The 22385-nt window shown below is 47.4% G+C and overlaps 2 protein-coding genes across 13 annotated transcripts in view; one reads left to right on the top strand and one right to left on the bottom strand.

Annotated features, from left to right (window-relative positions):
* Positions 1–17713, top strand: part of tanc2b (tetratricopeptide repeat, ankyrin repeat and coiled-coil containing 2b) — a 180379-nt gene extending 162666 nt beyond the window's left edge. For 9 of the 12 annotated variants that reach the window (XM_086139432.1, XM_086139436.1, XM_086139437.1 and 6 more), the window contains 12 exons: positions 340–576; positions 656–871; positions 2178–2271; positions 4153–4286; positions 4387–4510; positions 6056–6231; positions 7346–7478; positions 8180–8209; positions 12581–12672; positions 12757–12903; positions 13047–13147; positions 13219–17713. In XM_086139432.1, the coding sequence (XP_085995558.1) occupies positions 340–576; positions 656–871; positions 2178–2271; positions 4153–4286; positions 4387–4510; positions 6056–6231; positions 7346–7478; positions 8180–8209; positions 12581–12672; positions 12757–12903; positions 13047–13147; positions 13219–15298 (3564 nt within the window). In that variant the 3' untranslated portion in view covers positions 15299–17713. The remainder of the gene's footprint in view (positions 1–339; positions 577–655; positions 872–2177; positions 2272–4152; positions 4287–4386; positions 4511–6055; positions 6232–7345; positions 7479–8179; positions 8210–12580; positions 12673–12756; positions 12904–13046; positions 13148–13218) is intronic. The other 3 variants (XM_086139435.1, XM_086139433.1, XM_086139440.1) reach the window with 1 other exon arrangement.
* On the bottom strand, positions 14792–22359 carry g6pc3 (glucose-6-phosphatase catalytic subunit 3). Its single transcript, XM_086139445.1, has 6 exons — positions 21927–22359; positions 21062–21168; positions 20878–20968; positions 20172–20290; positions 19187–19325; positions 14792–19106 (listed from the first exon to the last, which is right to left on the bottom strand). The coding sequence occupies exons 1-6, from the start codon at positions 22142–22144 to the stop codon at positions 18764–18766; spliced, it is 1017 nt and encodes a 338-aa protein (XP_085995571.1). The 5' UTR covers positions 22145–22359; the 3' UTR covers positions 14792–18763.
* Positions 22360–22385: the final 26 nt, after the last annotated feature.

Genomic DNA, 22385 nt, shown 5'->3' with positions numbered 1-22385 from the left:
CCCTGATAAAATAGATGATGTGCCGTCCAAAGCGTCAAACCTCCATTTTTTTCTATTTTTTTTTTTTCCAGGATTTATTGCAAAAAAAAGAAATGGACGAAAAATGTATGCAGCACTCTGAAGCATCTTGATATATTTTTATGCTTATTTCTAATTTTCTAAACATAACTTTACAAGTCATTTTGTTGCATATATAATTTTTGCAACATGTCCAATTTTGCTTACTGAAATTACCCCAGATAATAGATGATGTGCGGTCCAAAGCGTCCAACCTCCATTTTTTTCTATTTTTTTTATTTTTTATTTTTCGGACAAATATTTTCCTTTACGCGTGTCCAGGTGAGTCGACTACTGATGCTGGGCGGCGCCAACGTCAACTACCGGACGGAGGTGCTGAACAACGCCCCCGTCCTCTGCATCCACTCCCACCTGGGCTACATGGACATGGTGGCGCTGCTGCTGGAGTTCGGCGCCACGGTGGACGCCGCCTCCGAGAGCGGCCTCACGCCGCTCGGCTACGCGGCGGCGGGGGGCCACATGACCATCGTCACGGCGCTGTGTCGGAGGAGAGCGAAGGTTGGTGATAGAGATCGGTTAGCGGAGCGCGCTGTCGGACGCCGCCGCTAACACACACCCTCGCCTCTGCGACCCTCAGGTGGATCACCTGGACAAGAACGGCCAGTGCGCGCTGGTCCACGCGGCCCTGAGGGGCCACATGGAGGTGGTGAAGTACCTGATCCAGTGCGACTGGGGCCTGGGCTCCCAGCAGCAGCAGCAGCAGTCGCCGCAGGCTCAGCAGCAGGCGACCCTAACCAAGAGCCACGCCGTCCAGCAGGCGCTCATCGCCGCCGCCAGCATGGGCTACACAGAGGTACCGGCTCGCGCACGGAGTGTTTGCGCGTTCAGAGAGGGTCCGGGTTAATCCACAGTCGGACGCTCAAATTATGCTTCGTATCGAATCCCGTGTTTTGCTTGTGACGGCATCGCTGTTAAGATAAGATATACTTTATTGATCCCCATGGGGGAAATTCTTTTGTCGCAGCAGCGCATAAGTGCAGTATCAATAAATATGGGTATAGATATAAATCCTTGGGTATCCTAAAGCTGCAACCCAACATCTGTCATCTTTTTCTTCGGTGTTGCATCATCCCGATCCCAAAGCGTCTACGTAATCCCACAATGACCTTGTTTTTCCAAGAAGGCCACTGGTGTGGAGGCTCCAGGTTCTCCCCGTGTCTGCGTGGGGTTCCCCAGGTTCCCCAGCCTTCCTCCAACAGTCCAAAAACATTGGAGGTCCTGAATTGCCCAAACGTGTGAATGACGGCTAGGAAAACAAAACGAAACCGATTCCGATGTCCGTCAGCGATTGGAGCAAAGTTAGATTTGACAGTCGACACAAAGTCCTCAGCTGGTGAAATTCCAATTGGGATAGTTACTGTTTTGAGTTTGTAGTGTTTATTTAACATACCTGTTTATTTGTTTTTATATACATATATATGTGTGTATATGTATATCTATAATACATATGTATACATGGGTATATATGTACATGTATATGTGTATATATGAATATACATATGTGTAAATATGTATATATGCATATATCACATATATATACACGTGTATATATGTATATGATATATAATAATTATTATAATATAATACATAATAATATATGTTATCATTATTATTCTTTAATTTATTTTATTGATAGTTTTTCTTTTTTATGTTTATGTTTTTTACACAAATCACAACATTCTCCTGAGACATAGTCCACTCTTTCACTGGCACCACGATACGGCCATTTAATACAAATTAATCATAAGAAATTGGAAAAATTGCATATTTCTATATGTTTTAGAGCTGAGCGTGCTGGTCTAGTGTTTGTCCACGTGGACGGCGGTTGAACCGCCGGTGCTAATGTTTGCTAACATTAACGCCAGATAGAAAAGAGACCGTCCTCTCCAAATGTCACGCAGTCGCCGATTCAGTTTTCTTCTCCGTCCAGATCAAACCACCCATCTCGTGCACTAATCACCCCCCTCCCCTCCGGCGGCTTAAAAAAAAAAAACAGCACGACACGCCGGTTCATATCAGACCTTCGCGGGTGAAATCGCTCTTTAACATCTCCGCCCGACCATTGATCCGCGTCTCCTTGCATCTTCTCCCCCCGTCAGATTGTGTCCTACCTGCTGGACCTGCCCGAGAAGGATGAAGAGGAGGTGGAGCGAGCGCAGATCAATAACTTCGACACGCTGTGGGGAGAGACAGGTGGGAGCCCTCTCACGGGGATTTCTGGGATTAAAAAACCGTCCCGATCGCGTGGCGCCCGCGCAAACGCGATCCCGGAATCTACGAGGCGTGTGTTTTTTTTTTTTTTTTTCCCCCCCTCCTCTCAGAGCGGGGCTGAGCGCTGCAGTGCGGCTTTGAGAGATGGCTCTGGCGCGTCTGCTCGATGCCGCTGCTGCGTCAGAAGCTTGACGGCGGTGCTGTGGTGTCACCGGAGCGTAGACCACACCGACGGGAGGGGCTCCGAAACCGCTAATCCCACGATCGCGCCGTATCGTAGCCGTGAAGCAATCGAACGCGGGTCGTATTCTCCTCCGCCGTCCCCGCCCAGGGAAGGCCGCCTTGTTTCTGAAAGGATGGCTGAGAGGTCGACTGCCAGCGCGATACCGTCGCGACGCAGCATTGGAATTATTTTACATTACATTACATTACATTTGGCAGACAGACATAAGAGGACATAAGGACTGCAAATAACACTTGCAAATACAAGATGCACAGAAAATATACAGAACAGTAAACTTGGGTTAGTGAGGTTTTTTTTTTGTTTTTTTTTTTGAAAAAAAGGTGCACAAACGTACACACACACACACTGCATAGCCTAACTTGGTGCCTAACCCGATCTGGGGCAGCTCAAGCATCAGCGCAGTAAAAAGTCCTGAAAGAGAAACGTTTTTACCTGTTTCTTGAAGGTTGAGAGAGATGATGCTAGTCTTGTTTGCTTCCGGAAGTTTGTTCCACCACTGAGGTAGTAGAACTGATATTCATATTTCCAATATGAATTACCGCGTTTTCTCGAGAAGATGTCAGTTCATTTGCATCCTTGGAAGAAGTCTCGAGAGGGTTCTCCTCACCTCCCTCCTCCCGCCTTCCGGCTCCTCCTCTCAGTTTCTGGAAGAAGAAAAAAATTTATTTTTTTTTGACACGTACATAGCACACATGACTAGAACTGCTCGGGGAAGGAAGCTATTTTGAAGTTTGACGGAGGGATAGCTTTCTCCCCCTGAATGACAGTTAGCTTAGTATTCGCTGGCTGCAGAGATGTGGCGCCGCGGATGCGATTTTCAACGGCGTCCCAGCCTCCGCCGCCGATTCACCTGTGCTTTCAAAAAAAAAAAAGTGGAATGATATTGCTTTTAGTGTTTAGTGTCACCTAATGTTCACGCTAGAATGCAAAAAAAAAAATCTGAAATACAACATAAATACCCTCACCGCAAAATACAAATCCTATAAATAAGTGATAGTAAGTGAAAGTAATGAATTATAATTACTACACAAGGTCAGGTCCTAGAGCATGCAGAGACTTATATGGTATTTTCTAATTTTAGTAATATCAATCAAGCATTATCTTATTTTAATAATAATTAGTTGATTTGATTAACTAACTAATCAACTAATTAATTAACTATTGAATCAATGTGAAATTATTATGTTAAGAGTTCATATGATCAACTGGTTTTAATATAATGTAGTAATTAATAATCTAATTTAATATCATATTGAAAGGGATTTTTTTATTTTTTACCCCCAATTTTGTGTTAACCTGCAGTAGCCACGCCGCCCTTAGCATTAGCCTGTACTGCCCATTGTGGGCCCGCCGGCTCTGTCTGAGCGCACACGTGCTCGTGCAATGAAGACGTGCAAGTATCAGCCACACGCAAAAAATGCAAGCCGCGCCGGTCGGATCTCCGTGATTTATTTTGGCTAATGAACGTCTAAATATTTTCTGGCTAAACACATTTCCTTTTCACATCCTTAAATAAAGGCACTCTCTCAATTGGATTCTGCTCGACAGAAATGAATTTATTTTCCAATTGTGTGTGTGTCTGTGTGTGTGTGTGTGTGTGTGTGTGTGTGTGTGTGCAGCTCTGACTGCGGCCTCGGGCCGAGGGAAGCTGGAAGTGTGTCGCCTGCTGCTGGAGCAGGGCGCCGCCGTGGCCCAGCCCAACAGGCGAGGCATCGTCCCGCTGTTCAGCGCCGTCCGACAGGGACACTGGCAGGTCAGCCGCCGCCGCCGCCGCCGTCGCCGCCGCGGGTCTCCTGGCGAGCGCCAAAGACATCCCTTTCCCTTGTAACCGTGTCGTCGTCGTGCGTTTTCAGATCGTGGACCTCCTCCTCACGCACGGGGCCGACGTCAACCTGGCCGACAAGCAGGGTCGCACCCCTCTGATGATGGCCGCCTCCGAGGGTCACCTGGGGACGGTGGAGTTCCTCCTCTCGCAAGGTGGAATATATTCACATTTTTTTGGCGAAAACATCCGTCCTCATATGATTTCATGTTAATTTTATTACCGGGATCTGTGCGATATCAGATAGGCCGTGCAACATGTCAAAGATTCAAAGTGTTTCTTGTCGTATGTAAAGTCAGTGCAATGATATTTTTATTTTGCTGTTTTGCAGTAAAGCCAGATAGGGAGCAAAATAAAGATGAAAAATTTTAGTATTGCAACAAAAATTGATAATAAGCATATAATCGAAATTTAAATCCGGGTTTATCTGTATATGATGTATATTTTGAATAAAATAAAAAATTTTAGTATTGCAACAAAAATTGATAATAAGCATATAATCGAAATTTAAATCCGGGTTTATCTGTATATGATGTATATTTTGAATAAAATAAAAAATTTTAGTATTGCAACAAAAATTGATAATAAGCATATAATCGAAATTTAAATCCGGGTTTATCTATATATGATGTATATTTTGAATAAAATAAAAAATTTTAGTATTGCAACAAAAATTGATAATAAGCATATAATCAAAATTTAAATCCGGGTTTATCTGTATATGATGTATATTTTGAATAAAATAAAAAATTTTAGTATTGCAACAAAAATTGATAATAAGCATATAATCGAAATTTAAATCCGGGTTTATCTATATATGATGTATATTTTGAATAAAATAAAAAATTTTAGTATTGCAACAAAAATTGATAATAAGCATATAATCGAAATTTAAATCCGGGTTTATCTATATATGATGTATATTTTGAATAAAATAAAAAATTTTAGTATTGCAACAAAAATTGATAATAAGCATATAATCGAAATTTAAATCCGGGTTTATCTATATATGATGTATATTTTGAATAAAATAAAAAATTTTAGTATTGCAACAAAAATTGATAATAAGCATATAATCGAAATTAAAATCCGGGTTTATCTATATATGATGTATATTTTGAATAAAATAGGGTTTATCTATATATGATGTATATTTTGAATAGAATAAAAAATTTTAGTATTGCAACAAAAATTGATGATAAGCATATAATCGAAATTAAAATCCGGGTGTATGTATATATGATGTATATTTTGAAGTTTATTCCTCAGTTGTTGTTTTTTTTCATCTTTATCTTTACAATGTATTAATCTTAATCTTTACATTACTTCGAGTAAGATGCCTAAAATAAAATGTATTATTATTATTGCTGTTTGATAAGTGTTTAAAAGGCAGAATCATTTTTTAAATAACTTTTTTAAATGTTTAAAATTATTTTGATTTTTTTTTTTTTCAACTGCAGAAGCAGCATCAAAATGATGTCAGTTGAATAAGATTTAAAAGTTTCAAAGTAGGAAAGAGCGTCGACATCCATCGGCCCATCGCGACGAGGAACGGAGTTCAATGTCATTTCTATAACAGCCGCAAAAAAAAAAAAAAAACACCAAAACACGAGATGAAAACAGAGTTTGCCACCGAAGCCGCCGTCGTCGACAGTTTCATCCGGAAGCTTAAAAAAAGCGTCCCTTTGTTTGGTCCCCAGGGGCGTCTCTGTCCCTGATGGACAAGGAGGGCCTGACGGCTCTGAGCTGGGGTTGCCTCAAAGGCCACCTGCCCGTCGTCCGCTGCCTGGTGGAGAGCGGCGCGGCCACCGACCACGCCGACAAGAACGGCCGCACGCCGCTCGACCTGGCCGCCTTCTACGGCGACTCCGACGTGGTAAGAAAACCGCTTCGGATTCACCATCCTAGATCTGAACGTTGCCCGAATACCGTCTGATTCGGAGTTTAGCTAAATACGGTAATACCTCGACTTACGAGTCGAATGTGATTCAATTAGCTCGTAAATCACATTCAATTTCCCTTTTAAAATGAATTGAAATGCTATTAATCCGTTCCAGCCCCCTGATTTTGTCACATGTCTTTAAATAGCAACCTTAAACCTGAACAAATAATGGATTAAAACATTTTTGGATCATTTTCATATTTAGAAAAAATATATATTGAGTAATAAAATGTTGTTGTTGTTTTTTTGCAAACACTCATAATAATAATAATAATAATAATAACAATAATAACATAAAAATAATACATATTTCTTCAATATATTTTATACATATATATTCAATATACACTGCTCAAAAAAATAAAGGGAACACTTAAAAAACACATCCTAGATCTAAATGAATGAAATATTCTTATGAAATACTTTACACAGCTTTACACAGTTGAATGTGCTGACAACAAAATCCCACAAAAATGATCAATGGAAATCAATTGTATCATCCCATGGAGGTCTGGATTAGGAATCACACTCAAAATTAAAGTGTAAATACAAACTCCAGGCTGATCCAACTTTGATGTAATGTCCTAAAAACAAGTCAAAATGAATCTGTGTTGCTTCCTGAGTGGACACTATGATTTCACACAAGTGTGATTGACTTGGAGTTACATTGTGTTGTTCAAGTGTTCCCTTTATTTTTTTGAGCAGTATATTTTGAGTGTATTAACCATGAAGAGAAAGATTTTTTTCATCTATATGCTAAAATGCTAAATGCTACGATGTACCGCTAAATGAAACTTGCGCACTTTGCAACACTTTACGGCTAAACGTCATTCAGAGACAGAATGAATTTTTAAAATCATCAAAACGACAAGTTCACGAGTCGTCACCGCGCGCGCGCGGCTCGCTCATGTTGCTTGCGACTATTTTTAAACGCCGGCGTTTAAAAATACACGTCGCCGTCAAACGCCAACTCAGATCCGCGATCGTACCCGTGAGAAAAAGTCGCCGCGGCCTTTCCCCGATCCCTCACCCCGCTTCGCCCGCTCAGGTGCAGTTCTTGGTGGACCACGGCGCCATGATCGAGCACGTAGACTACAGCGGCATGCGTCCCCTGGACCGGGCGGTGGGCTGCAGGAACACGTCGGTGGTGGTGGCCCTGCTCAAGAAAGGAGCCAAGATAGGTAAGGGCGGGGCCGGCGGCGTCCGGGGGCCCGATCTCGCCGCCCCTCCCCTCCGACCTCCTCCTTCCTTTTACCGAGCAGCGTTTGTTTTTATCCGCCGCGACGAGCGTCGGACCGAGGTTTGTGTGTCCATCGAGCTGCCGTGCGTCCTCCGCCCGCCCCGCCGCTGCACCACGCCGCTCCACCTCGGCTATTTCTGGCTCTGATGCGTGTTTCTTTTTTTATTAAACCCCTGTTGTGGCTGCATTGTCTTTCTTTCTCTCCCTCCCTGTCCCTCTTTCTTTCTCTTTCTTTCTTTCTTTCTCCCCCCCCCCCCCCCCCTCCGTCATGGCGTCCCGATGCTCCCTCCCCAGTCACGTTCTCCGCCGGTTGCTCAGAGACCAGTTATTAGAGTTTGTGCTGTTTTTTTTTTTCCTTTCCGGTAGTTTTATTTTTTCCTCTTTTCTTTGCCGAAGCACATATCTCCAGCTTCTCACTGCTGCTTTTTTTTTTCTGTTCCTTTTTCTCACCTCTCCTCCTTCCAACCGCCACCTCCTTTGTTCACCTATCTATCTCTTCTCGCTCTCTTTTTTTTTTTTTTTTCTCCCACACCCCTGTTTTCTCCGGCGTCTCTGCCGTCCCCTCGCTCACATCCCTCCCCTTTGCTCATGACCTCCTCCTCCCTCCTCTTTCCCCCACCTTGCCTCTCTCTCCGGCCCCAGGATGTCAGACGCTGCCCAGTCGGCCCCGAGGTAAAGCCAAGGCTGTCGACTTCTCACCCCACCAGGCATTTTGACAGCTCTATCTCCTCTCTCTGTGTTGTCTGTGTCGTCCTAAGTGTCGGCAGGCCAGCTTAGCTTCCCAAACCCGTCTCAAACTGACAAATAATAACATGCAAAAGGTATTAGCGCTGACAAGCGACCCGGTCGGGACTGCCCTAGAGGTAGATGCGAACGTCCCCCGTGGTTAACGACGGCATGCCCGGCCTCCAGCCTGTGACGTCACATCCAGGTGTTCCATCCCACAGATGCATGCCAGACCCCCCCGTCCCGTCCCGTCCCGTCCCGTCCCGTCCCGTCCACCACCTTCGGTAACCTCAGCGGACGTGCATGCATCCGAAAAAAAACCGCTGTGCATCGCTCATTGGTCTAGAGGAGAGTCAGCTAGGCAAGTGGGCCGCATCCCCTGCAAGCAACGGCGCCCCCACTCGGGAGACAGCCTGCAACAGCTCACACACACACACACACACACACACCTCCCCACCCACGCCCTTCCCCTCACCTGCTTGCTTCTTTTGTCCATCACGCCCGCCCTGTGTTTTCTCGTCACACACACACACACACGCGCTCTTTTTTTTTTTTTCTCTCCCCGTCTCTGTGGTGTTTTTGTACGCATCAAGGATTGCTTTTGTGCCCTATTATTGAAATAGGCCCGTCGTGTGTTATAATTCTGTGGTTGGTTTTTCCAGTCAGTTGGAGACGCTGCGTTTCCTGTAGTCCTAGCGTTCCGCGCGCTGGGACTACAGGAAACGCCTCCGGACGGGAAGAGGCGACAGTGTGACGGGACTGCGAAGCTGCACCGGGTTCTGCACCTGAGTGTTGCGCTACTCACACACAAAAAAAAAAAAAAAAAAAAAAAAAAAAAAAAAAGGAATTCAGAATGAGTTTTTTAGAATTGTCCTCATTCTGCGCTTGGAGCCCGTCGGGGTCCGGGTCAGCTGCAGGGTCGGTAGACCTTTTGACCAGGGCTGGACAAAATGTGCATATATACCGTCATTTCTGGACTATAGAGCGCACCTGATTATAAGCCTCACCCAGTACATTTTAAAAGGGAAAAACATTTTGTACATACATAAGCCGCACCTGTCTGTGAGCCACGTGTGCCCACATCGAAACATGAGATATTTACTAAGAAAGACGGTACACAGAAAGAGTTTTCAAAGTTTTAATAATATACCTTAGCTTTTCTTTCCAAACAGTGCCTGTGACGCGGCAGTAACACAGCCACAGTAACAGGGCTGGTTAAAAAAAAAAAAAACATACCGGTAAAAGTCACTGAGAGCCGTCCTCATCTTCGTCGTCTTCCATTTCCATGACGAGGGTCCGTTCATGCTAATTTTATTCATGCACAAAGCTCAAAGTTACATTAAACTTAATTTCCTCGACACGTTTATTCCACCTGGCTCACTCGAGCGCCCCTGGCGACCTTTAGGAAAAAAATGCATAAATCAGCCGCATCATTGCATAAGCCGCAGGGTTGAAAGCGTGACAAAAGTCGGGGCTTATAGGCCGCAAATTACGGTATATATATGCATATATATACAATATATATACATTTTGTCCCAAGATATAATATACAAGATAGCATTCATTAATTATCTGTATCACTTATCCTGCTGGGCTGCTGGAGACGATCGCAACTGTCATTGGCCGAGAGGCGGACCGCAACCGTTCGCCCTCTCGTGCACACGCAGTCCAGAGAAATGTCCTGAATTCTTGCGGAAATCTTCTTGTCTTCGCAACCGGACTTGAATTTCTTCACTTGAAGACGGTTCGCCCCTCATCCGAGAGGCTTCTAATGTCTAATATAAGACAACAAGGGGGGCCTCAAACACAACTTTTCACAACGCCGTACGAGGTGGATTTGCGCACCGGGGACCTGGACCTACTGCACCCTCCAGACAACCAGGAAAGATCCACCACCAGAAGCAGCCCGGGAACGTCCACCTCATGTGATCCAACAGGTTTCACCCCTTTGTTTCGCTTTACCGTCTCACATTCCAATCCAGGTCATCTGACTAAATTGCTCTTTTGTTCCAACAAACCCTCGGGCCCAGTTTCTGCAAATCAACTCAACAAGCCGGCCGTTATAACCGAGACCCGCCCAAAACCCTGGCGGTTATATTTGGAAACCGGAACAGAAGAAGCCTCTCGGATGAAATTCGAGTCCAGTTGCCAAGACGAGAAGATTTCCACAAGAATTCATCGAGAAAAATGCAACCGCTCGATGCTCGTTCGTACGTCATCTAGACACCGGTAGAACCTCCTGCATGTTTTGGGACGGTTTGAGGAACCCGGAGAATTCTGTGGAACCCCACGCAGACGCGGGGAGAACGTGGAAACTCCGCAAGGAGGACCTTCTTGCCGTACATTTCAAATACACCATCCTTCTCCGCTAACTTAATACATTTCCTGATTTATTTGCACTTATCCCTCCATAAATACGCTTGACTGTTTTTAAAACCACCGTCGAGTGGACATCTTTGGAGGACCGGACCAAACGTTAAGCACCGATTTATAGATTGATCAGGTATCAGGAGCCCGATTTGGGCTGTTTTTCTTCTCACCCGCCGTTTCTTTAACACCCATTTTGCGGTTAAAGATGAATTTATACAGCGATTTAAGGCCGAGGGAGAGGCGGATTAGAGCTCTAAAGCTTCGCGTTCGCCGAACTAATAGAATTTCCCCCTTCTGAGCTCCGTTTTTATATTTATTCGTGACTCCCTCCCTCCCGGAGACTGTTTAACATCATCAGGAGCTGCCGCTTAAAGGATGACGGCGATGTTTATTTACACGCCTGGCGGAGACATCTTAGGAGGCCGCGCCGGCCGACGGGAAAACCCCGCCGCGATTTCCGGATCCGCTGGAGTCGTGGCGATAAAGGGTGACAAGTCTCCCGCTGCCGTGTTTGCGTAGCTCTCGCCGGGCGCTCCCTCTTCACTTGGAGCTTCTTGTCGATTTATTTATTTCATTTTTTTACCGATCTTACTCGGATTTTAAGCAAAGCGGATTTTGTTGTTTTTTTTTTACAATTTTTTTCCACATTTTTCCCGGCCCCTGAACGATAACAGAGATAAATTATGATTTTTTTTTTTTTTTTCTTCATTCTGGCCACGTCATCGTGACTTATACGTGCATAGAAGGTAACCTTTTATTTTGCCCTTCTGCGGTCTGTGCAGAGAAAAATGGAATAAACGGAATAATGGCCAAAAGATTAGGTAAGGGGAAAATTGATTCAGAATGCAGGGTGTTCAACCTGCAGTGGACAAATTATTATTTTTTTGTTCAATTCAAAGAAAAGGCTCATCTGTCAAGAGATGAGACAAAGACGTTATTTATTAATAATGTTATTATTATTTTCCAATTTTTTTTTTTCGGGCAAGACCCCAGAAAGGGTTAATTTTTGGTGATGTGTGGCCATCTGGTAAACAATAAATGTTTACGTTTAGAAATTAGCTACGAGCTACAATCTGGTACAAAGGTATCTCTGCCTTTGTGCTTAATGTAATCGTACACTGTCCTAATAAACTTTTTAAACTAAACTAAATAATACAAAGAATAAAAATAATAAAAAGTCCTAATAAACTTTTTTAAACTAAACTAAACTAGACGCCTCTGCGATCGTCACACTTTTCGTTACAAACCGCCCCCCCCCGTCTAAAAGTTAGGGGACCCCCTGCTCCACGGGGTTCCTCCAGCAGTCCAAAAACGCACAGGAGCTTCAACGGAGACCCGAAATAACCCCCATTTGAACATCACAAACGATTGTTTTTCCTAATATGACGCGCGACCCTGCGATGCCCTTCCTCTCCACCCATGACAGCTGGTATCGTCTCCCCACGGGTGCAGGATAAACGTTATACATAATGAATGAATGAACGCCAATTATAATACGACGGCTCGGGGTTGGCATTTTCAAACCGCGACGAGCTTCCGTCTGTCGATGCCTCGGCCCGGTCGAGAGAACCCGCGGTAAAAATAGGAAAACCAAAAAAAAAAAAAAGAAATCCGTACCCGCCGGCTGACTCAGGCTCCGCCTCCAGCTCCGCCTCCGCCGCAGAGTCCGGCCGAGATAACCGAACGCCGGTCCGAGCAGATCTCTGTAATCTTCTCTCCACAGTGGATTGCCCGTCTTTTCTCCCCCACCGCCACCGTCACCGCCATCACCACCCTTGTGTCGCTGTCGTTTTCATCCCCCCGTTATCAATGTCGTGTGTTTCGTGGCCCCCGGTCGCCCCCAAACTCCTTCGCCTTCTTATTCCCCGTGCGTCGTTCTCACTGCGTCTCTCTCTCTCTTTTTTTTTTTTTTGTGCGTTTCGCCCTCCCCTTGCTTTTGTCGCCCAGGTCCGGCCACGTGGGCCATGGCCACCTCCAAACCCGACATCATGATCATCCTACTCAGCAAGCTCATCGAGGAGGGGGACAGCTTCTACAAGGTGGACGGCTTTTTTCGCGTCTCTTCCGCGTCGCTAACGGAGGTGAAACCGGATTTCTGATTTGCTTGTGTGTTTTTGTGACAGAAGGGGAAGGTGAAGGAGGCGGCGCAGCGTTACCAGTACGCTCTGAAAAAGTTTCCGCGCGAAGGCTTCAGCGAGGACCTCAAGACGTTCAGGGAGCTCAAAGTCTCGCTCTTCCTCAACCTGTCCCGATGTCGGAGGAAAATGAACGTGAGTGAACGCGAAGGACGAATATGACGGGTCTTTTTTTTCCGGCGCCACGGCGTCCTCCCGACCGACGGCGTCGAAATCTCGAACTCGTTTTTTTTTTTCGTCACTCTGCGCTGTCCTGCCTTGTTCTCGCGTCTCTCCAGGACTTCGGGATGGCTGAGGAATTCGCTACCAAGGCACTGGAACTGAAACCGAAATCTTACGAGGCGTACTACGCCCGGGCCCGCGCCAAGCGTAGCAGCAGGTCGGCGGCTCTTTCGGATCCCCGTCGGTGGTTCCGTTGGCGCAAAAATAACACGGGTGTCTCCTTCGCAGACAATTTCCTGAAGCCTTAGAGGACCTGAACGAAGCCATAAAGCAGTGCCCGAACAACCGCGAGATCCAGCGGCTGCTCCAGCGGGTGGAGGAGGAGTGTCGGCAGCTGGACCAGGATGAGCAGCAGCAGCAGCAGCAAGATCTGGAGCCTCCTCCGTCCCCTCCGCCCACGCCTCCCCCGGAAGAGGAGGAGTCCCTGTCCCTCTCCATGCCCCTGCCGCCTCCCCCGGAGCCCCGGCTGGAGGACATGGAGCCCGTCCAGGACCTCTTCGAGGACGAGGACTACCTGGAACAGGAGCTGGAGGCCATGTCTATGGGTCTGCCGCCGCCCGAGTCCCTCGCCAACCCCTCCAGCCTGCCCATCATCCAGAGCCCGCCTCTCTCCCCGACCCACCCGGATCAGATCTACTTGACCGGCGGTTCCCCGATGGGACAGCCGTACGAGTACCATCCCACGTCGTCCTCCATGTCCTCCCCGACCCGCGGGACGTACCAGACGGCGTCGCCCGCTCTCTCGCCGACGCATCAGAACTCCCATTACCGGCACAGCCCGCCCCACACCTCCCCGGTCCACCAGCAGTCCTACCGCTTCAGCCCGCCCCCCATGGGCGGCGGCGGCGGCGGAGGCCAGGGGATGGACCACCAGAGCCCGCCGCCGTCCCCCTTGCGCCGCGCCGCTCAGTACAGAGCCAGCCCGCCGGTGGAAAGCGTCTGCCTGTACAGGTCCCAGTCGGGCTCGCCGGTGCGCTACCAGACCGAGCAGCTCCCCGGCCGGCCCAAGTCCCCGCTCTCCAAGATGAGCAGCCAGCGTTCCTTCCAGATCAGCTCCCAGCCGTCGCTGTCGTCGCAGCACCACCAAGCGCAGGGGCTCCGTCTCCAGCCCTCCATAGCCCAGATCGTCCGCACCAACCAGCCGGGCAACGTGATGGGCAACAGCAGCTACGGCGGCCAGATGGGCCACTCCATGGGAGGCCGTTACCAGGGGGGCTCGGTGGACGTGGAGAGCCGCCTGGTGTACCAGCCCTCCCTGGACGGGAGGTCCATGTCGCAGGTCCAGGCCAGCCTCAGCTCTGGGGCCCTCTGTCAGCACGGTGGCCGAGGAGGGGTCATGGAGTCGGGCTTGTTGAAGGACGAGCTACCCCAGCGCCCCTCCTCTGCTTACCGCGCCAGCAGCGGGGGTCCGGGGGGCCTCCGCTACAGCCAGACGCCGCAAATAAGCCGCAGCCAGTCGGCCGCCTACTACCCCGTCTCGGAACACGTGCTGGAGCGCGCCGGCGCCATGCCCCCCTGCCAGCTGGGCTCCCCCGAGATCCCCCACATGGTGAGGCGCCCCGTCAGCGCCAACACCACCGAGCTGAAGCAGCACGTTCCCACCCCCAGGCCCCTGATCCACTCCCAGAGCGTCGGGCTGCGATTCTCCCCTTCCAGCAACAACATCTCGACCGGATCCGCTTCAAACTTGGCGCCGGGCTTCAGGCCCTCCTCTTCCATTCAGCAGATGGAGATCCCCCTGCAAGCCACGTACGAGCGCGCCTGCGACGACATCTCTCCCATCTCCCCGTCCCAGGGCGGCGGAGGGCTGTACCAGGGCGAGACCACCCGCTCCCGGAACACGCCCTTCATGGGCATCATCGACAAGACGGCGCGGACTCAGCAGTACCTGCATCAGCCCTCCCGGTCCAGGGCCATGACGTCCATGGACTCGGCCATCAGCCCCACCTCGCCCGGGCAGCTGGTCCAGCAGGGCTCCACGTACAGCCCGCCCACCTCGCTGGGCAACATCGCCTACTACAACAAGACCAATAACGCCCAAAACGGACACTTGTTGGAGGAGGACTACTACTCCCAGACTCAACCCCCCTCCGTGGGCAAACTGGCCAACGGCTCGCGCGGCGGCGGGGACATCCTGGAGCGGGTCAGCCAGGTGCCCACCTACCCCGACGTGAAGGTAGCCAGGACTCTGCCTGTGGCGCAGGCCTACCAGGACAACATGTACCGCCAGCTCTCCCGCGACTCCCGGACCCAAGGCCCCACCTCCCCCATCAAACCAAAGAGACCGTTTGTGGAGTCTAACGTGTGACGGCGACCCGACCGCGATCGGACGGACGGTACCGGGCTCGAGAGCGGGTGTAGAGGAATATCGAGCTCGACGGCCGCCGCCGCCGCCGCCGCCGCCGCGTACGAGACAAACTCATCTAGTTGAACTCCGGGGAGACGACGCGCCGACAAAACGCAGACACACGCTTATAAGGGTATTAGACATGATCTTCTAACAAAAAAAAAACAAAAAAAAAAAACAAGAATAAACAAAACTAACATCGAGAAAGGATACTTCATTGTCATGTCCAGCGCACACAGACACACACAGGTGGGAGTCAGGAGGGTCCTCAGTTCAGATTCGATCCAAGACCAGTGCACTTTCCAAAATGTTTCGCGGCACAACGTTCCCGCGCGACGCGCCGGACCGGCCGGACTCGGCTCGCAGACCGGTTTCCATCTTCTGTTCCTTCAACGTGCGCTCCTAACCGAGGTTGCTAGTAGGCTCTATTCTATGTAACACAATATTATATGTTCAATACTGTACATTGCTCAGAAAATACATATGGCTCAACAACTCAGTACTTAGAGAAAAATGACAATATTTATAATTAAGTTATATATTGTACATATGAATAAAACAAAACATAGTTTGCGTTTGAATTGTATTCTGTTAACCCCTGCCTTTGTGTCCCACCGCCGGCCATATGGATGCGGAAACACCGTCCGGCCCAGAGGAGGAGGGGCTCCGGCTAACTTTCCCACCGCGCAGTTATCGTTCTGTTTTAAAATATGAAAGAGTTTCGGCGGCGAAATACGCTTCGGCCCCCTTTCGCGCCACATCCTTCCCTCGTCGGGTCATTCTCCATTACATTGCATTTGGCAGACGCTTTTATCCAAAGCGACTTACAATAGAGGACATAGGGACTGCAAATACACTTGCAAATACACGATGCACAGGGTCATTAAAGGTCCCGAAACATTCGAAAATTCACAAGGAAATAAATCCGGTGAGCTCTATTTTAATGCATTTCTCATGTAAGCATGAGAAAATGCAAAGGAGCTCTTTACAACTGAAATGTGTGTCATATATATATATATATATATATATATATATATATACACACACACAAGAAAGCGAGATTATTTTTCCACCATCCAGATTCAGCTATAATCTTAAAATATTTCCAAGAAGAAAAAAATCAATAATCTCGATTAACACCGTGAACCTCTCTACATTTAGCAGAGAATAAACGCACCGTTCAAAAACGGCACGGGGAAAGCGGAGGATTGAATAATCGGAGTGGACTCCGGTTGGCCGCGGCCCCTCCTTGTCCGGCGGAAGAGAGCCGATCGTCCGGTCCATATGCCGCCGGCGGGCGACGTGAAAAAGTGCTCAGCGACTAAAAGCAAGCGAATGCATCCGCGATGCCGCTGTCCCGGACACTCCGCTCCCTGCCGCATTCTGACTCCACCACCTCTGCATTAAAAAAAAAATGCCTGTTACGTTCTTAACTGAGGGTGCACTTTATGTATTTTTGACATTTGACCTTTGACCCCGGGCTGTCACGTTTCCGGCGCCGACAAAAAAACGGCAGCGCGAGGAACGAACGGCATTTTTACCGCCACGGATGCACGGACTGTCCGGCACAAGGCGCATCGCCTCATCGAGTCTCTGAGGGACGTACTTATTTTAGTTAACCTCCCCCCCCCCCCCCCCCCCCCCGCGTCCCTTTGGAAAAAAAATAAAAATAAAATAAAATGAAGCGGTCTAATGTGCGGGGCCGCGACAAATCCACTGCAACACATCGGAACCGAGATTCAACTTATTTGTCTATGTGGAGACTTTATAGACCATTTGTCTGTAGCCCTTTATTTAGTTTCTGTTTTAAAAAAATAAAAATAAATATATATATATATAAATATATATATATATATATAAAAATATATATAATAGAAGACATCTAACTCATTCTCAGCTCCACCTGCTACCAGAGATGCCCTACTTATCTTTACAGAGATGAAGGTATAAACTGTAACATACTTAATTTCAACTTCTGAATTGAAGCGGGTGTGTGTGTGTGTGTGTGTGTGTGTGTGTGTGTGTGTGTGTGGTTCCAAGCTGTGTGTATATCAGTTTGCTGTAAATAGTCCCGATGCATGTTCTATTCTTTCCATGAGTTCAAGCGGAAAAACATGTACAGCGGTGTCCCGGCCGGTGTGTGACTACGACCCACCCCTTCCCCGAAACCCGAACTGTCCTCATTCTCCTCCGGCTGCACCGGACAGAAGTGAAAAGTGAAAAAAAATAAACTAAAGAGAGGGAACGGGGTGGTGAGTTATTTTATTTTAATGTATTTGCTTGCTGAGCAGAGTTCTCTTGTCTGTAAATGTGAGCTTTCAGATCGCTGTGATAAAAAAAATTTAATTAAAAACAATAAAAAAGAATGTGTTTTTATCTCATGATAACCGATTGTAATCTGTACAGGAAATCCAATGTATCCATGGGGGCGTGGGGGGGGGGGTTGTGGGGGGGGGGATTTATAAACAGCTACAAACTCAAAACAGGCACAGAATCTTATTCTTTTATTTTCACCACAAGCGACTCCTCCAAGAGGCATTTATTCACATTCGGTTTGTTAGAACGGTCGGTCCGACGCTTCCTGAGACAAAATCACAAATTTCCGAAACGGTGCTCTGAGCCGTCATCTCGGGGATTTGAACTCCTCACAAACCATGAACACTCCGCCTGAGAAGCATCTCGTTTTGATTGTCTGGATCGCTTTACTTCTGCAGCTCGAGAACCGGGCCAGAAATCCAGCGGATTATCAGAAAGCTAGGAGGATTTTTCTTCCGATTGTTGAAAATCCAGAGACCACCGACCGTCCCGAACCTTTTGACCCCCAGCTGAAGCCAAAGTGCTCCGTGTTCGTATGACGAACCAGACATTTCCACGTCTGAGAGAAATGTATTTCGCTGCGTTTGCAATATGTTTTGACCTACCGAGAGATGAAAAGCATCCCGGTAAATTAGTATTTATTTTCAGCGCTTGACACCCAGTCAATTCCCGGGATATTTTTTACGTTCCCTAAAGCTGCCCTCTTGCTGCCTGGAATCCCTAGAACAAGCTCACCATTCAGCAAAATAGTTGCATTTAATATAAAAAAACCTGTAACAAACCTGTCACTTAGGTAGAAACACTCCGTCCTGCAGGAAATCTGTTTATTTCTTATTTTCTACCCGCTACATTTTTTTTTTTTTTATTTACAAAATACTTTTCCGACGTGCAACTTGAGCCCCGGCTCAGAAAAATCAGCCGTCGGCCTCTTTGGCTCTGATAAAGTTAGGTCAACCCCTCAAAACAACTGACGCTGAAAAATGATAGACTGCACATGTGTAAGACAAGAAGCAAAATGCGGAGAGTGTGCGCCGAGTGCATTCTGGACTCAAGGATATTAAACCGGGAGTGACCGGAATTCGGCTTTGACGCCGAGAGAAAGCGGCTCCTCTACTCCTTCTTCTTCTTCCTTGTGAAAAGGTGCACCGGTCCGGGCACGAGCAGCATCACCACCTGAGGCACCAGGAAGAATTTGACGAAGACAAGGCAGTAGAACAGGCCCTGCGGCTGGACGGGCAGCGGCAGGCGGTTGACGTGGTACAGACCCACGGCGGAAAGGGCCAAGGAAAGGGCCCGCGGCGCCCGCGGCAGCGACCACCCGCCGGGCTTCCAGTGCTGAGCCAGCCCCAGACCCAGGAGGGCGCCGGTGTCTCGCGCCAGGGCGGATAACGGCACCGTGTCCAAGTGGATCCACTCGGAGCGGCTGCACCATTTTTCAGCCAAAGCGACGGACCTGCGGAAGGAGGGACGAGAAAGATGGGAGGTTTTCCTCCGGTTCCGCGCCGACCGAAACGCCGCCACGGCGAGGCTCACCACAGAACGTCGACGCCGAGCCGCCGCAGTCCGGCTTGCAGCAGCAGAGTGGCGAGAAGCAGCCCGACGCTGCAGCCGCAGAACAGCAGGGGGCGGCCTTCGGGAGTGCTGCGGCCCAGGACCATCCCCAGGATGAAACCTGGCAACAACACATCATTAATAGTAAAAAAAAAAAAAAAAAAAAAGCAGAATATGCTCTTTAACTCTAAACTCGGGTGTTCTTTCTGGAGGCAACGGAGATGTTTTCTCCCGCCTGAGATGTTCCAGGTTTATTATTTACCCTATTTTAATGAAGAACTAATATTGAATTAGCAGAGGAGCAATTAAAACGTTTATTTTTCTTTTTTTTTTTTATTTAAACCAACAACCCCTGCAGATGAACATTTTGCCAAGTCAGTATTCATGTCGCGTTCAGGCCTGCGCGAGGTTTGTTGATATTTAAGGTGCGTCGACATGGGCGGCAAACTGATGAGACACTTTGTTTTTCCTGTGTTTGTTTTGCGTATCTGGAACTTTCCCTGACATCTCCCATATGGTCTAGCTGTTAGGATTCCTGGTTTTCACCCAGGCAGCCCGGGTTCTACTCCCGGTATGGGAATATCCCCTTGTTGATGACCTCCAGGAGAGTGTGGAGCATCTCTCCGGCCTCCTGGGAGCCTTTGTGTGAAAAGTCAAGTTGTTTCTGGATTCGCTTTCTCCTCCAGTTCTGACTAGAATTTTCTGTCTGAATGGAATCCATCATTACTGCGAAATACGTTTTTCTGCGTGCGATTGCAGTTATTTTTAAATGATTAAAAAAAAGGAAAAAAAAAATCAATTTATTCTTTAATACTGCATTTACCTGTTAATACTGTACATTCTGTACATATGCATCTTTTTGCATCTCGATTAGATGCTAACTGCATTTCGTTACTCTGTATCCTCACATGTGTAATGACAATAAAGTTGAATCCAATTTTTACATCCCTCAGTTTGTGTTTCGGACCTGTGGCAGAGCCGGCGACCACCTGGTGGGGGAAGTGGGCCAGAATGAAGATGCGGGATAAGCTGACCATCGCGAGCATCGCCACGTACAGCAGGTAGGGGAGCGCCGACAGCAGCAGGCTGCAGAGAAACAGGACGGGCCGCGGACACTGGCGGGTCAGATTCATTGAAAAAGTAGCAAGGCTTTGAAAGCAACACGGAATTACCTGAAATAGGAAACAAAAATAGACAGGCTGATCTCAGGAGTGAATAAATTTAAAAAGCAAATTGCCACTTGAGGTCTAGCGATCATAACAGCAACAGATTTATCCTCTCGTGACCTCATATTGTGTTTAAATCCCCCGCACCTTCCCAAAATGAGCTTTCCCCTCCGTCTATGGATGCTTTTTGGCACCTGCCGGATGCAGCAAAGCTGGTGGACGACACTAACGCTGTCAAGATTTTAAGGATTCATGTTTGTTGTATGTGTATAATTGTCTGCAGTTTGATACGCATGCAGATTGTAAGCGAAATTAGCAATTGGAAGAATCTTCGGATAGCAGGACACAGAGAAGGTCCCTCAGGGAGGTGTTGGGACAAATATAACCAATTTACCTCAGCATAAGCAACAAACAAACACCTTCTGCTCCATCTCCCTTGGTGAAAAAAAAAAGTGATTTTCCAAGAGAAAATGTAAACTTCCATAGATGAACTTTCTGTTGAGCCACCTGTGAGTGCGGGAGTACAGGAACGACCCCAGGGAGGAGGCCACCACCCACCACACCGCCGCCGTCACCATTGCATGGCCGGATGGACTGCCTGAGCAGAAGACAACAGTTTTAGGAACTCCCTGTGCATTCATTTAATTTTTTTGATTATCTAAGATTTAAATTTCCTGTCAGAATTTCACACCTGGACCTGTTTCACAGGTGGAGGAATACTGCTGAACGTCAGGCTGGTTGTCAATAAAAAGACGCGACTCGCCGATCCACCAGTACGGCCTTTCTCCAAACAGCATCCTGAAATTGGAAAAAAAAAATCAAAAGTAAACATACGATATTCTTTGGTGTTTTTGCTTAAACATCTATGCATCTGTTTTTATATCTGCCTTTCAACTGAATATCAATACACTTTGGATAGAACTGTGATGCTAATCTGTAGATTTATCAAAATGTTCAAATTCATGTAAGATATATTATTTTTCTGTCTCCGGATTTCAGAGAGATTGTTTTTTTTCCTGGTAATGTTTTAAAATAAGATGGAAAACCTTGCCTGTCTCTCACAATACACCTGGAGTAAAATGGCTATTAAGCACTTCTGAAAAATAAGCAAAACTAAAAAACTAATAGAAAAAAGTATTTTAATGAAAAAAATGGATACAACATTATTATCATTTATTCCCATCGGATCGCTCTAAATTTTTCTGTTTATCGACCACAGAAAAAGAGTTGTAAATAAAGGTTCCGCCTCACAATCGTTTCCCCTCGGACCATGTAATTGGTTGGACGTGTATGACGTACCCGGAAGTTGGGACGTCAACAGAAAGCACTTTGTATAAACTATTCCTATATGTTACAGTTTTATGTTAAAAGGTTAAAAACACGTAAGTTGCTCGGTGTTACAAAAAAAAAACAATTATTGTCTGTGTCATCGGGAATTTGCTAGCCAAAATATGCTAACGTGCCAGAAACAGCTGAACCGAGCTTCCAGGTCGCAAAGAGGGAGAGTAAGATAACACATTAAACAAAATCCCTAACATCGCCTCTTTAATTCGTACCATTTAAAGACCAGATTTAGCCACTCCGACACGGCCGCCACCCAAAGCACGGCCACGCCGGCTCGTCTGCTGAAGAAGTAGGTGAAGGGAAAGACGAGAAGGAAAGCGGCTTTAGGGTCCCCGACGTGCGTGGTGACCAGCCAGAAGTCCTCAAACGCCTTCGTCCGCTGCTGCAGCGCCTGGGCTATCCAGATGCCCTGGGTGTGAACGGCGTCCATTTCTATCTCGTTTACCGGCAGATAGAGCTCGCAAGCCGGAATTCGGATGCTGTGTTATGGCGCTGAAGCTCCGGCCGTCTGCGTTGGAGCTTGCATTGCCTTCGGTAGGGGGAGCACTCCTATCGGACTGTGGTTGAATGAACGACAGTGCCTGTTACATCGATTTCTTTTTTTTTTTAATCCTGATATTTAATTCCATTGAGTGGCGTGGTTTTACTGTCGTGTGGCTTTATCTGATTTT

This window comes from Fistularia commersonii, chromosome 32, assembly GCF_037954325.1.
Source record: "Fistularia commersonii isolate RoL2024-O1a breed Wild chromosome 32, RoL_Fcom_v1.0, whole genome shotgun sequence".
NCBI classification, from domain to species: domain Eukaryota; kingdom Metazoa; phylum Chordata; class Actinopteri; order Syngnathiformes; family Fistulariidae; genus Fistularia; species Fistularia commersonii.
This window is presented reverse-complemented; position numbering and strand designations above follow the sequence as displayed.

Bases quoted from the DNA above. Each gene is read 5' to 3' on its own strand.
- g6pc3 (XM_086139445.1), bottom strand. From the start codon at position 22,144: ATGGACGCCGTTCACACCCAGGGCATCTGGATAGCCCAGGCGCTGCAG. The intron at 20,969-21,061 runs GTGTGAAATTCT...TCTTCTGCTCAG, and splicing joins CACCTGTGAAACAGGTCCAG to GCAGTCCATCCGGCCATGCA. The intron at 19,107-19,186 runs GTGAGCCTCGCC...CTCCTTCCGCAG, and splicing joins CTCGGCGTCGACGTTCTGTG to GTCCGTCGCTTTGGCTGAAA.